This window comes from Moschus berezovskii, chromosome 21 (assembly GCF_049115385.1).
Source record: "Moschus berezovskii isolate FMDL1 chromosome 21, NW_MosBer_1.0, whole genome shotgun sequence".
Taxonomy (NCBI): domain Eukaryota; kingdom Metazoa; phylum Chordata; class Mammalia; order Artiodactyla; family Moschidae; genus Moschus; species Moschus berezovskii.
In genome coordinates, this window is record NC_142480.1 from 8,558,482 (window position 1) to 8,571,952 (window position 13,471).

At 39.8% G+C, this 13,471-nt stretch overlaps 1 protein-coding gene and 1 long non-coding RNA gene across 3 annotated transcripts in view; both read right to left on the reverse strand.

Annotated features, from left to right (window-relative positions):
• Positions 1-1,248: 1,248 nt before the first annotated feature.
• LOC129550637 (uncharacterized) lies at positions 1,249-5,110 on the reverse strand. Of its 2 annotated transcripts, XR_008684862.2 has the most exons (4): positions 4,376-5,110; positions 3,543-3,804; positions 3,051-3,214; positions 1,249-2,511 (listed from the first exon to the last, which is right to left on the reverse strand). It is a non-coding gene; the product is annotated as an uncharacterized LOC129550637 (long non-coding RNA). The 2 variants fall into 2 exon arrangements; XR_008684861.2 differs by having other exon boundaries at positions 3,543-5,110.
• Positions 5,111-9,846: 4,736 nt separating this feature from the next.
• VRK1 (VRK serine/threonine kinase 1) overlaps positions 9,847-13,471 on the reverse strand; it is a 47,773-nt gene continuing 44,148 nt past the window's right edge. Inside the window, 1 exon segment of the mRNA XM_055418505.2 lies at positions 9,847-10,700. Within this exon segment, the coding sequence (XP_055274480.2) occupies positions 10,669-10,700 (32 nt within the window). The 3' untranslated portion in view covers positions 9,847-10,668.

Below are 13,471 nucleotides of genomic sequence, written 5' to 3' on the forward strand. Positions count from 1 at the left end.
AGTCTTTCATCCACCCCTGCCCCCACCCTACTCCCTGCCCATCAAAAACGCTCAGCTCAGGACCTTCACTCTTTCTTTTGGCCCCAAGAGAGAACCATCCTCTCCAGACTGCTTCCTCCTCCTCCTCACTCCCCAGGTCTCCGCTGATGAGATGACATCATCTCATCAGAGGGAGAGGGGTCTTCCCTGGTCACCCTGACTCATAGAGTGCCCACTCTCCCACAGACATCCTACAAATTCACTTTTCTATATTCTTCACTGTCCTGTCATTATGTGAAATTATTATAGCTATCTGTGTATTTCTTATAGTTTCCCCTGCCCGATTATAAGCTCTATAAGTGAAAACCTTATCTGTCTTATTCACGCATCATCTTCAGCGTTCTGAACAGTGCCTGGGACAAAGTAAATTCTCAATAACTGACAAATAATTGATTTCCTAATACAGCAAATGACAAGATGCCTCGCTGAGTTGTGAACTATTATAACAGCAAAGTTAAAGAGACGATCCTAAGCATTTCAGAGAGAAAAGGGAACCAACACATTTGACATCCCTTTGGCAACATTAAATGCCAGAAGGCAGTGGTGCAAAATTCTAAAAAATCTGAAGGAAAAGACTTTTCAACCTAGGCTTCCATACCTAGCTAAGTGTCTATTACATACGAAGACAGATTAAAGATATACTTTTTCAGACATGAAAAGATTTTAAAAAATTAATAACCTGCCACACATGTGTTTAAAGATGCTTCCAGAGGAATACTAGTGCAGAGTTAAGAGTGAGGATCAAGAGAGGAGCTGCAGAAACCAGAACAGGAGACACACTGAAGCCAAGTGAGACGCCCCAGGCGCAGAGCTCTGCAGGAACCCAGGGGCTCACTGGCATTCAACAGAGCAGGAAGGCAGGCTCTAAAAAATCATCTATAGCATATAGATGTAACATACTATAGGTTCCCAAATGTTACATGGTATGCTATTTAAAAATTTCTGCCAATCCCTTTTTCCCATCATCCTCTCTGTAGTTTCTTAAGTAGTAGACATACAATATTATTTAATTTACAGAAGTGCTACATAATGACTATTTACTTTTATTCCTATTGATTTTAGTATCATGTTCCATTACATGTACTACCTATTCAAAATGAGTATTTCCTAAAAATTAGCTTAAAATGATGTATGGATAAGGGAGGTCCAACATATATTGCAGACATTCACTTAAAGCCCACAAAGTCCATCCATCAACAGCTAGAGGGTCCCCTGAAAAACCACAGGAGGGCTGTTTCTGCCTTCAGTCGCTGCAGGAGAAACCATCAAGCCCTGACCTCTGAGAGTTTGACCTGATTTTCAAAGCCAGTTCTATTTTTATCAAAGGCCAATTAGTTACATATACATTTTTAATAGTATATTAATTTGACAGACTTAAGAGTTGAACCATAAAGGAGGCTGAGTGCTGAAGAATGGATGCTTTCGAACTGTGGTGTTGGAGAAGACTCTTGAGAGCCCCTTGGACTGCAAGGAGATCAAACCAGTTAATCCTAAAGGAGATCAACCCTGACTATTTTGGTAGGACTGATGCTGAAGCTGAAGCTCCAGTTCTTTGGCCACCTAATGTGAAGAGCTGACTTATTAGAAGAGACCCTGATGCTGGGAAAGATTGAGGGCAAAAGGAGAAGGGGGCAACTGAGGCTGAAATGGTTGGATGGCATCACCGACTCAACAGACATGAGTTTGCACAAACCCTGGAAGACAGTGAAGGACAGGGGAGCCTGGTGTGCTGCAGTCCATGGGGTTGCGGTTGTACATGACTGAGTGACTCAATAATAAAATTCGACTGCACACAGTCTAACATGGGATAAAATGAGCTTGCCCTCTTCCGTCAGCTTCGAGCAGAGGGCAGAAGCCACCAGAGAGGCCCTCCAGCATCTCTGGTCCTCTGCTAAGACAGGTGAAGCTCTTCACCCTTGTCAAGGAGGGCCACTCTCTCACTGACGGCAGCCCAGTCATCTAGCCAACGGCTACAGGAGCAAATCCAGATGAAAGACCGTGTGTGAATGTGGACTAGTACACACACTTACAGTGGAAACGTAACCATAATGAACGCTTGGGTCTCACTAGAATTTGTCTGCCAGGTGGCCTTCAGTAGGGAGGATAGCACCAGCAAAGCTACAGCTTCACAGTTCTGAGAGTGAAAGCTACCCCAAGGAACAGCCAGACACTGGGGAGTGTAAAGTATTCAAACATGCTTATTGCTTTAAAAATTAAGATTAAACTACAATTCCTAATATCTTCTGAATGGGGAAATAAAAAAGCCACCATTTGGAGTAGAAAAAAAAAAAAAGAAAAAAACACAAATCAACCTGTACGTTTTTGATGGGGATCAACTATTCATTTCAAAACAGGGCATGGGCAGGATGGGCAGGCCGGGCGTGGGGACAAGCTCCAGATGCGCTCCTCTGAGTCAGGGTGACAGGACCTATTTGCCGACCAGCTTCTCCCCACATCTTCATTCCCAGGGTCCTGAGGATTCAGAGAGGAGATGTCAACTGAACGTGCCTGTGCTAGTCTAATTTCTTTTGACAGCCTGTTTCACAAATTATAAAAAAATTTTGAAATTAAGGATCTTTGAAAATGGAAAACAGACGCACTGTCCCAGTTCGGAGGGAGGGGGCACGCCACGTAGAAAGTAAAATCGTGGCAAACCAATTTGCAAAGGGTTGCGGGTGTCAGTGTTAGAAACGGTCTGAATTAAAAAACACGAACAATAGAGACTATCAATTAGGCATGAGGGCTCTGAGCCTATGTGCTGGCTCATCTACAATTTTCTTTTTTTTTTAAATGTCTGGCAGAATGTTTTACAAACTAAAACCCAGCAAGACTACAATTCTACCAGAAGGTGCCTCAGATGGTTTTGCTAATAATTTTGATCAGCTGAAATGGAGAAAAGCATCATTTCAATTATTCACTTTTCAAAACCTGTCAATTTTAGGTTGGAATATTAAATGCCCCTTTTCTTCCTCCACCAACCAAATAAAACCAAATCCCAAAAGAACACTCACAGAAACGAAAAGCGGGTCGACAGTGACATTTTCTAGTATGTTAACATACTAAAAATCTTGATGTTGATTTCTTGCCACTCAGAAGTGGGAGTCCAGCTTATGTGTTACTTTGAGAGAGAGAAAGTTCCTTGAGAGAGCAAGCTGGGGGGAGGCTGGCATTGCTCCTGCAGCAGAGATACAAGTGCGAACCACCATATATTGGCTTTTGTTTTAATAGCCTTTTAACCAACTTTGTTAATGGACTGAATGCAATTTAGATATGGAACTTGGCTAAAACGTAGCTTCAATTGGCTATTAAAATTTAAGAGCCAACTAAGATAGCTAATTACAAAAAAAAAAAAAAAAGTTCCAGTGATAATGCTAAGCAGAATTAGTAATAGCAAATGACAGTCTGTCTGGTCTTATTCCCATAGGGAAAGAAACTCTTAACTGAAGTCAACCAGAGACTGTGCAGCCAACCTAATTGCATTACTGGTATTATGGCATACAAACCTGGCAGCTTGCTGGGACACAACAGAAAAGGCAGCCTATCCAACCCGAGGCAGAAAGTAACGGACCCTCTTCTCCATACCCGTTACGACAGGTTCCGGGAAATTTTATTTTTATTCGGTTGATGGGGAGGTGATCTTTCCTGAGGAATCTCCCGGTAAAACCCTGAGGAGTGAGGACGAAAGCAAACAGCCTCCAGAAAGCAGTTCAAAAGGAAAAGAGCCTTCATGACACAGAATGAGATTCTCCCGTTAGATATTTAGGTCTGAAAGAGACAATAAAAAGTTGAGCGTGGGGTGGGGTGGGGGAGGGGACAGTGGTGGTGGTGGAGAATGTTCCACTTCTTTGCTTCATTACAGATACCCTCATTATGGCATCGGGGAAGTGCAGACTAGCTCTCCTGTGAAGATTTATCGTGTGTGGTGGCCACTTTGAATCGGAGGTGCCGGAGTCTTTAACATTCCCTAGTCAAGTGTCTCCCTGCTGCGTCTGTAAATGTCAGTCCAGTTTTTTCACGGCTGTGCGCACAGATTAGAAACAGCAGGAGAGCCGGGGAGTATGACTACAATACCAGTCAGGACACTTGTCTTCGTGGCACTGCTCAAGTGATTCTTGGAATGCAGGACCCCGCTGTTTTCTAATATTTACACACAACTGGAGTCATCAAGAGCAGTAAATGCAGTCTAAAGGCAGTCTGCTTCTTTTGTTAGGGACTTTACATTCAAATAGGGACATCAACAATAACACCAGAAAAAAAAAAAACACACAACCACCATTTTAAAAAGTTTCATATTCCCCTCCACCCCCTCCCCGGCTTTTGCTGCTAAAAGACCAACCAGGTATTATCAGGACTGTTCCCTTAGCGCGACCCTCTCTTCCCAACATCTTCTGTGACCATCACACAGTTCATTGGGAACAGCAGGGGTTCTGGATTCCTTTACCCCGAATTGTGATTCTGCAGGCTGCGGTTCCTCTGACCTCCACACGAACAGACGGGGCCTTGCAAACCATTTTGATGTAATTTCAGCCATCTTCCCTTTCTGAACACTTTGCATGACATATCAAAGACTTATTTGGGGCCTTGCAGCACCTGGAATAGAGACTTCTTTTTCAAAAGGCTGGTGAGGAGCTTTAAGAAAGAGCGGTGTGTTTGTGTGTGTGTGTGTGTGTGTGTGTGGTTGGGGGAGCCCACTGTGACTGCGTGTGCATCTTAAGAAATGTCTAAATGATCCTATTTTAAATGATAAATTATAGGGTAAGTTATGTATTTGGTCTTAAGTTTTTAAACATCTGCCAAGAATTTTTGGAGGAGAAACCTGAGAGGTGCTTTTCACTTTATGAAACCTACACAGTGATGTTTGTCAATTATTTCTCAGTGAAACTGAGACAAAAAACAAAACAATTTCGGTGGCTGGTAGAAGGTGACGGAGTGCTTACCTGTTGATCACACATCACACACTTTGGCAACCAGTGCTACACAGGTAAGGACGTGCATAGCACTCCTCCAGGTAGACTGACTCATGGGTCAGCACCAAAATATTCTACAAGTTAAAAAAACATGAAGATTTAAAAAAAAAGGTCTTTTTTTTTTTTTTTTCCCGGGGTTGGGGGTGGTCAGTGCAGTGCGGAATCTAAAGTGCCTAGAACATGAACGTTTTCTCAAAGACCTTAAACGCACAAGAAAAGTTCAAGAAATAAACCATTTCTCTCTTGGCCAGGCAATCTAACAGAACAATGTGTATTTCCAGTTGTAATCTTCCAAGACATACAGCCCTAGAACTTCAGTGTTCAGGGTTAGCAGACCCTTCAGGTTGCTTCACTATGAATTTTAAGTACATATCCAACCCTAATGAGGAAAGCTTGAGACATCTCTCACATCTGAGAATACCGAGAAGGTGCACCATGAACTTCTGTACTATGATTTTTGTGCTAAGGTCAGAAAAAATGTAAAATGCATCATTTTTTTAGTTATTAAACAAACTGAGGCCCAGGTGTTATAATGTGCTCATTTATGTAACTGTGATCACGTCTCTAAATCATGACCACTTGCTGCTAAAAGACACCAGAAGCAGAAAAACAACCTACAGAAAAATGGAAACATTTCAGACTACTGTCCCACCTCCTCCCTGCCCCACCCAAGGCTGGATTCAAGCTTTAAAATTCCTTCCTGCCTCTGTACTTCAACCACAAAGATTACCTTATTTCCACTGATAACTCAGACAAATGGTGGACCTAACCATGACAAAAAGAAGAGTTTTTCTGAAGAGTCTTTTGCAATTCACAAATAAATCTGTACTTTGCTCAATGGAGAAATTTTACAGGTAATTTCATGACAAGTCAAGACTACAAAAATTCAGGACTACTACTCATCAGCTGCAAATGCTGCTGCTGCTGCTGCTAAGTCACTTCAGTCGTGTCCGACTCTGTGTGACCCCATAGACGGAAGCCCACCAGGCTCCCCCGTCCCTGGGATCTCAGGCAAACATGGAGTGAGATTTGCCATTTCCTTCTCCAATGTGTGGAAGTGGAAACCTGAAAAGTGAAAAGTGAAGTCACCTCAGTCGTGTCCGACCCTTAAACCGACCCCACGGACTGCAGCCTACCAGGGTCCTCCATCCATGGGATTTTTTTAAAAGGCCCCAAAAAAGTACCCTGGAGTTTGGCCTTGCCAAAAATTGGCCTTCTCAGTGCAAAATGCTACTGCTATAATAAAAGAAAGTTCACCAATACATGAATAACACAGCCTGAGCACAGTGGAAACAGCAGTTATTTCATTTGTAAAATAACAACTAAGTGGTATGAGTTGCCTAAACCATCTGGGCACCAATGTACTGCACAGAATCGCTAATATAGCGAGTGTGGCTGTATTTACCTAAAGAACCCCTTTCCAATGTTAGTTCTTCAGTGTGTCTTGTATTTTTTATATCTGTAGAGCTTAATGAGTGACGGGTATATAGAATAAACTGTGGAATTTTTAAAAGACACATATGCAAAACTTTAACAGTGCAACTAGTACAACTGGAAAAATTACATGAAACAAGACTGAAAAATAATACAACCAAAGGATGAGTTTGATTTTTGTGGCAGTGGTGAGATCATACATGAATTTTTTTTCTTTTATTCTGATTTCTGTTAATGTGGTTTGGGTGGTAAATAAGAATTAATAAGTAAAACAGCACTAATTAAATCAGTGCGGTGCTGGCATAAGAACAGACAAGACAGATCAATGAAACTGAACTGACAGTCAGAAACAGATCCCGGTATAAGAACTTAACATGTAATAAAACAGGCAAAACAGACCAGAGTGGGAAGGGGGTGGGGAAGAGAATTTAATAAATGGTAGCGAAACTACTGGTTAGCTGTTTGTAAAAACATCCACTGTGATCCTTATCTCATGGTATACATGCTGCTGCTGCTGCTGCTAAGTCACTTCAGTCGTGTCCGACTCTGTGTGACCCCATAGATGGAAGCCCACCAGGCTCTCCCTTCCCTGGGGTTCTCCAGGCAAGAACACTGGAGTGGGTTGCCATTTCCTTCTCCAATGTGTGAAAGTGAAAAGTGAAAGTAAAGTCGCTCAGTGGTGTCCGACCCTTAGCGACCCCACGGACTGCAGCCCCACCAGGCTCCTCCATCCATGGGATTTTCTAGGCAAGAGTACTGGAGTGGCTTCATATGGATTAAAAATTCAGAAGCATTAAAAAAAAAAAGCCCTGGTAAACATCTGATATCAGGATGGGAAATATTTTAAAACACTGGCAGAAATTATGATGAAAAAGATCAATAGATGAAAGCCACAAAAATTAAAGTCTTAAAAAAAAAAAAGGGAAAAGCCAGCAACAAACATGACGAAAGTTAAGATCGTTACTATACAAACAGTGCAAACATACACATTCAAAAAGTGAATAGAATGATTAGTTTACAAATTAAAAAATTGCTCAGGTTCACTAGCAATTAAAAAAAATTACCTTAAAGTGTAAAAATTAGTAGTAAAGTGTAAAAAATTAGTAGCAGGATGACGAAAATGTTAAGCTGAGCACGATTTATTAGGTAAAGTGTTAACTGGTGTCGTTTTGCAAACCAAGTTGATAACATGCACCAATGACCTTCCATTTTCATAGTCTTTCACCCAAAAGTTCCCTTTTGAAAATACAAGGAAATACTTCCAAACCTAGCCAGGCTCTGAAATGTGTGTTAGTACTTTAGGGCTTCACTCATAGCTCAGTCGGTAAAGAATCTACCTGCAGTGCAGGAGAGCCCAGTTCAATTCCTGGATCGGGAAGATCCCCTGGAGAAGGAAATGGCAACCCACTCCAGTAGTCTTGCCTGGAGAATCCCCTGGATAGAGTCGCCTGGCGGGCTACAGTCCACGGCATCGCAAGAGTCACACACGACTCAGCAACTAAACCACCACCACCACCAAAGAAACACTTGTACATGTGGACAAACACTTCTGCCCAATTTTATCCAAGAATATTGTTTATAATATCCTAATATTGAAAACAACTTAAACATCCAATATGAGGGAAATGGTCATGAAAGTATAACAAATTCATAAGAAAAAAGTATTATGGAAGCACAAAAACTGTATTTACAAAGTATCTGTAATAACTTGCTAAGTATTTAATGTTCACTTTACAAAGCAGAATTTAAAGATATGTAAAGTATGATATTTAAAGATAAAAATGCATAGAAAAGATGTGTCAAAACATTAACAGCGGGTTGCCTGTGTGTGGTAGTAATATGGCTAGACAGTTTTCTGTATATGCTAAATTTTCTGCAGTGATGATGTATTACTAACACACTGATGACCAGAAGAAAACAGAGCACCAAACATAGAATCTTAAAGGATAAACAAGCGTAACACACACATACAATGAGGTACTTACATTTGCACCAATTATTTACTGCTATGCAACTTAAGCTCTTGATATTTCTAAATTAGAAATTCAAAGAAGTAACCTGGCGGGGGGTAGGCAGTAGCTGCCCTGGCCTATTAGCGTTTGATTTGTCTTAAAGACCATGATTACACCAGGGCTTCGATGGTTATCTAAGATTCATCAGTTGTTTTCTAGAAAACACAGAGCACCTCTAGCCCCGTTGTCTGAAGTGCCTGGCACAGGTGTGGGTCCTCAACAGAGCCGAGACCCTCGCTCATCACTAAGGACCAAGAAAACAGAGTGGAAGGCAGGCCATGGTGGGGATAGGAACACGTCCCACGTGGACGCTGCATGGTGAAGGGAGAAGGAAGAAGGGCGAAGCCACTGGATGCAGGGACTGGAAAGACAGCACAAGAATCCAGACAGCAAGTATGGAACTGAAGAAGTTGAGGACAAAAGGCCCAACTCCGAATGACAAGGAGGTTACTTAACAGCTTTTAGGAAAAATATATGGGCTAAGGAAAAACAGAGAGAGGTCGGGAACAGAAGAACAGAATGAGGGGATGCAGCTGAGGAATCAAACTGGCTACTGCGGCTACTGGGTTTTCATTTCTGCAGCCCTGCCAATAGAGTAACATTCGAGAAAATGCCAGCACTTGTTAAAAACAATATGTGAGGAAATATTTGTTTTCTTAATATTTAACCAACAGGTTTTTGCTGTGTTTTTGTGTTTTGAAAAATAAAAAAGGCTAAGGCATATACACAAAAATGCACCACACACATTTTATCCTATTTTAAGCGTCAATGTGTTTGAAACAGAACTCGAGAGTTGATTTTAGGTGTTACAAATAAACTTGAGTCCATAGCACTGATGAGAACTAAAATCCAGCAATCTACAGAAAACTGGAGGAGGTTCTGCCCAAAATCTAGTTCTCTATTCCGTAAAGACACAGAGCCCAAGAACTTCAGGAGGCGTTTAAAAGATCAACCTAAAACGCAAAGTTGCAGATCTGCTTTGCATATTTCAATATCCAACCACCACAGTGATAAACGCTTCATTTGACAACTAAACACCCACACAGGAGAGCCAAGGGTAAAGTCTTTGTGTTCGTTCACAGTGGCTCAAACCTGATACAACCCTGACAATTTCTGGTTTGTCTACATCCACCTGTACTATTATTTCGTTAATATTTTCTTCAAATCAACTTGCTTTTTGAAAAAATTCTAATACCTAATTTAGCCTAAGCAAGAGAAATTGCCAGTTTAATGTGCTATTTATATTCTGAATACATATTAAATAAATGCTTAAATATTTAAATAAAAGACCATCTAAAAACACTGTATAGGTTACAAGTCGTAAGGCATACCACCCTTAGAAAATCCAATCTGATTCCAATTTCTCTAATGAAGCAAATCTTGAAATTGATTATGTTTAAATTCCAAGCTTTATTCCTAATGCAACTATAAAAAGTCCACATTTTAAAATTTCTAATCCCTCAAACTCTGAAGTGTTTGGTTTTCTGTACAAATATATGCTACAAAAAATAAAATACTTGTAAGAAAAATAATCTCCTGTAAATGAACATAAGTCATATGTACATATTTGACAGTATTTCCTTAAAGGAAGCCAGTCTATAAAATCTTTGATCATGCCACCATGTGATAAGTGTTTTCTTATCATACAGCTTGCACACTTAACTAATTCTCATGTAATCTTTCAAATACATACTTCATTTCTCACTGATATACCTACCATTCTGTGTTTTCTTCCATAATCCTTTCCCTTCTTTCTGTACCTCTCATTTCATACAGAAGGTGATTAATAAATGCTTGTGAAACTGAATAAAATCAATATAAACTAAAATCTTATGGTCGCAACAAATTGTGCATTTGTATCAAGCAAAAAAGGACCTTTATTTTAACTTGTGTACTTCCTTAAAAGTAAGGCTTTTGTCAGACATTTATACTCTGGAAAACATACAATTAAAAAGTGCAAACAAACTGCATGGGACAACTTAACGGGTATAACCTTAAAATTGTTAAATTTTATAAATTAGGCTTTAATAAATTGTATAAAGTATTTATTTGATTAAAAAAAAATCTGCTTTTCAAACACATAGGTACTTCATTGTTACCCTCACTTCCAAGACTCACATGAAAATAAAACACTTAATACAGAAAAAGAGGGAAAGGTCAAATTGAAAGGAAGAAAGCCAAATGAAAGGAAGAAAAGAAAAACCAGTTCACAATATTTACTTCTGGACTCTCTTTCTGGTTTTTGAACCTTGAAGAGAAAACAAAGAGATTTAAATCATTAATCATTAATTTACAAAAGCAAATTAACAGATATATAAGTATTTCCATATACAGTTACTAATATTTAAAATCTAACTGACTATGATGATTTGTGGAGATGAAATTCATACACCAATTTATAACTGTTAATACCCTGAAAAGCTTAGGAAATTGTGTCATGTTTTTAGTGTATCAAAAGACATGCTAACAAAGTCTACCTTCTACTTTGAGGTTATATGAGAATGCATCCACTGGTAAAATATACACCATTTACACTGGTCATGAACTATTTCTCCCCCAATTTTTTATTGTGCAATTTAAAACATTAACTCCTAATATAAATTATAGCAACGAGGTTGATGTTCCTTGGGGGAAAGCACTGAGTTACGCATATTATGAAAAGCCAGGAATTTTGCCTAGATGCATTCCTTTTTAAAGCCTGCTCCCTCTACTCTTCAGGCAGGACAGCAGTAGGCTATTCTGAAATGCAAAGTCTTGTCCACTAGGAATTAAGTAGATCCCAACCAAGTCGCCTTCTAGAAAAGCGTCACATCTGACATTGGCCTACGTGCCTCTGGACATCTCCTGGGCTGGGAGAAACCAGTGCTTCTTTACCCGGGGCACGCGGATCCGCCTCCCCAAGGAAACCCTGTCCCCCACACCCCAGGCCACCTCCACGTTGAGCACAGCAGAGGCAGAAGGACAAGCCCAGCCCAATCACAGCTGCCTGTGCTGGCAAGTGGAGTGTGCCTTCCAGGCCTCAGGCTTCCTTCCGCCAGGAGAGAGCAGCGGAACCTGGGTGAGGGCAGGAGGAGCCCACAAGTGATCAATGAGCGCACTGAACAACAGAAAGATCAATACTTCTTTTCTGAAGTGAACAAAACATCCTTTGAATCTAGGACAAAATATCTACCACACATGTCTAATCACACAGTTTCTAAAGACTTTCTGATTATAGGTTTATTTAGGTACTTACTTGGAAGGTCAGTTTTGTGTTTTTTTTTTAATTTTTCCAGGTTCTAGTTTCTGTTCAGTTGCCATACATTTCAATTCATGCAAACTTTAATCTTATATAAATGCCTTTTTTTTTTTTACCACCATTCATAGTGCTCAGCCTGTATACTATTGTGGGCTTAAGAGTTTTTCTTTAATTTTTGTGATATGGCCTTCTTTTAAAAATATCCCATGGTTGTTATCATAATAACTTTGAAATTAATTTTGCATAGAAAACTGAGACCACTGTGATTGTCTGAAACTGGCATAATAGAATACCACAAAATCAAGGTCAAAGGGAATACATCTCCCTTTCAGTAAAATCTGAATCTACTGCCACATTACAAAGGACACTAAACTTAACAATTGTAACTACTATCTCATTCATGTCCTAATTTGACATTCTACTCTTAAATACCACTGCTACTTATCCCCATTCAATCTAGATTGAAAGTTTTCCACCGCAACTAAAAATGCCATCACCACCTGGAATTTATTATATAATAAGCATTATGCAACTTAGACACCTTGCTACAGGTATCAATTCAAAATGGCTCCTAATAATCAATTCTGTTTCAAAATAAAACCTATTTCTCTTCCAATCCCTTTAAAATGTATATTCATTTTCTTAATATTTTACTATGGGTAAAAGGCCCAATCATAAGACTAAAATTTAATATTTGAAAACTAAAATATACAAGATTGGGATCCGTATCTGTTCTGTCGCTCAGTCGTGTCCGACTCTTTGCGACCCCCTGGACTGTAGCCTACCAGGCTTCTCCGTCCATGGGATTCTCCAGGCACGAATACTGGAGTGGGTTACCGTTTCCTTCTCCAGGGGATCTTCCCGATCCATCTTCTATTATGCAGAAGGAAAAAAAAAGGTGGGAAGTTTCTTTGCAGGGTGCCTTAGAAATACCTCTTCCTTTACTAGACCATAGCTCTTCAAGGGGTAAACATGTCATGCTTTCCTCCAAGAGCCCCTCAGAAGAGTCCAAAACCTGAGGTACTTCAGAAATACCACCACCAGAAGCAGGCTGCTGATACTGTCCACTGTATGAGCAGAGGGACAAAGCACACCAGCCATAAATATCATGGCCATATTAACTAATTTTTAGTGCAATTCTGAAATATTGGCATGGTTTTGAAATGCCAGAATACATGTGGTTTTTTAAAGGTTTATCATTTTGTGGGGGAAAAAAATTACTTGCAGCAAATTACCAAATTTCCTCAATTGGTAAAAATTATGCCTTGCATAAAAATAAAAGGATTAGAGGCCTCTGTTCTTCCTGAAAACCACCCCGTCACCCCCTCTCTTTCTTCAAGAAAACCTACACAATACACATTTTGAAAGCTTTCAGAAAGTGTTCTTACACAATAGACCCCCAGCTAGTCAAAATGAGTTTAGGTGTATCAAGAAAATTATACACATTTTAAAAATGGTCTAAATAGATATTAAAGGAAAGTTGCTCCCATTTTGCTAGGCATAGCATTCTGAAAGATCACACAGTGAGAAAAATCTCTTACCATATTGTAAACCATAAATTGTGTTTGAAAATAAAATTGTTAATGAAGAAACTGACATTTCTAAAGCAGCTGTTAGAGGTAACCATTCTTGAAACACGTTTCTGACACAAAATCTTAAAGCTCTAGAAACACAGAATTCACTGAATCGTATTATGTATTTCTTTAAAAAATTCAAATGTAATAACGTGCCTTCTCCTTCAAGTTACTTTAAATTGATGAATACAAATACATACATTTTCA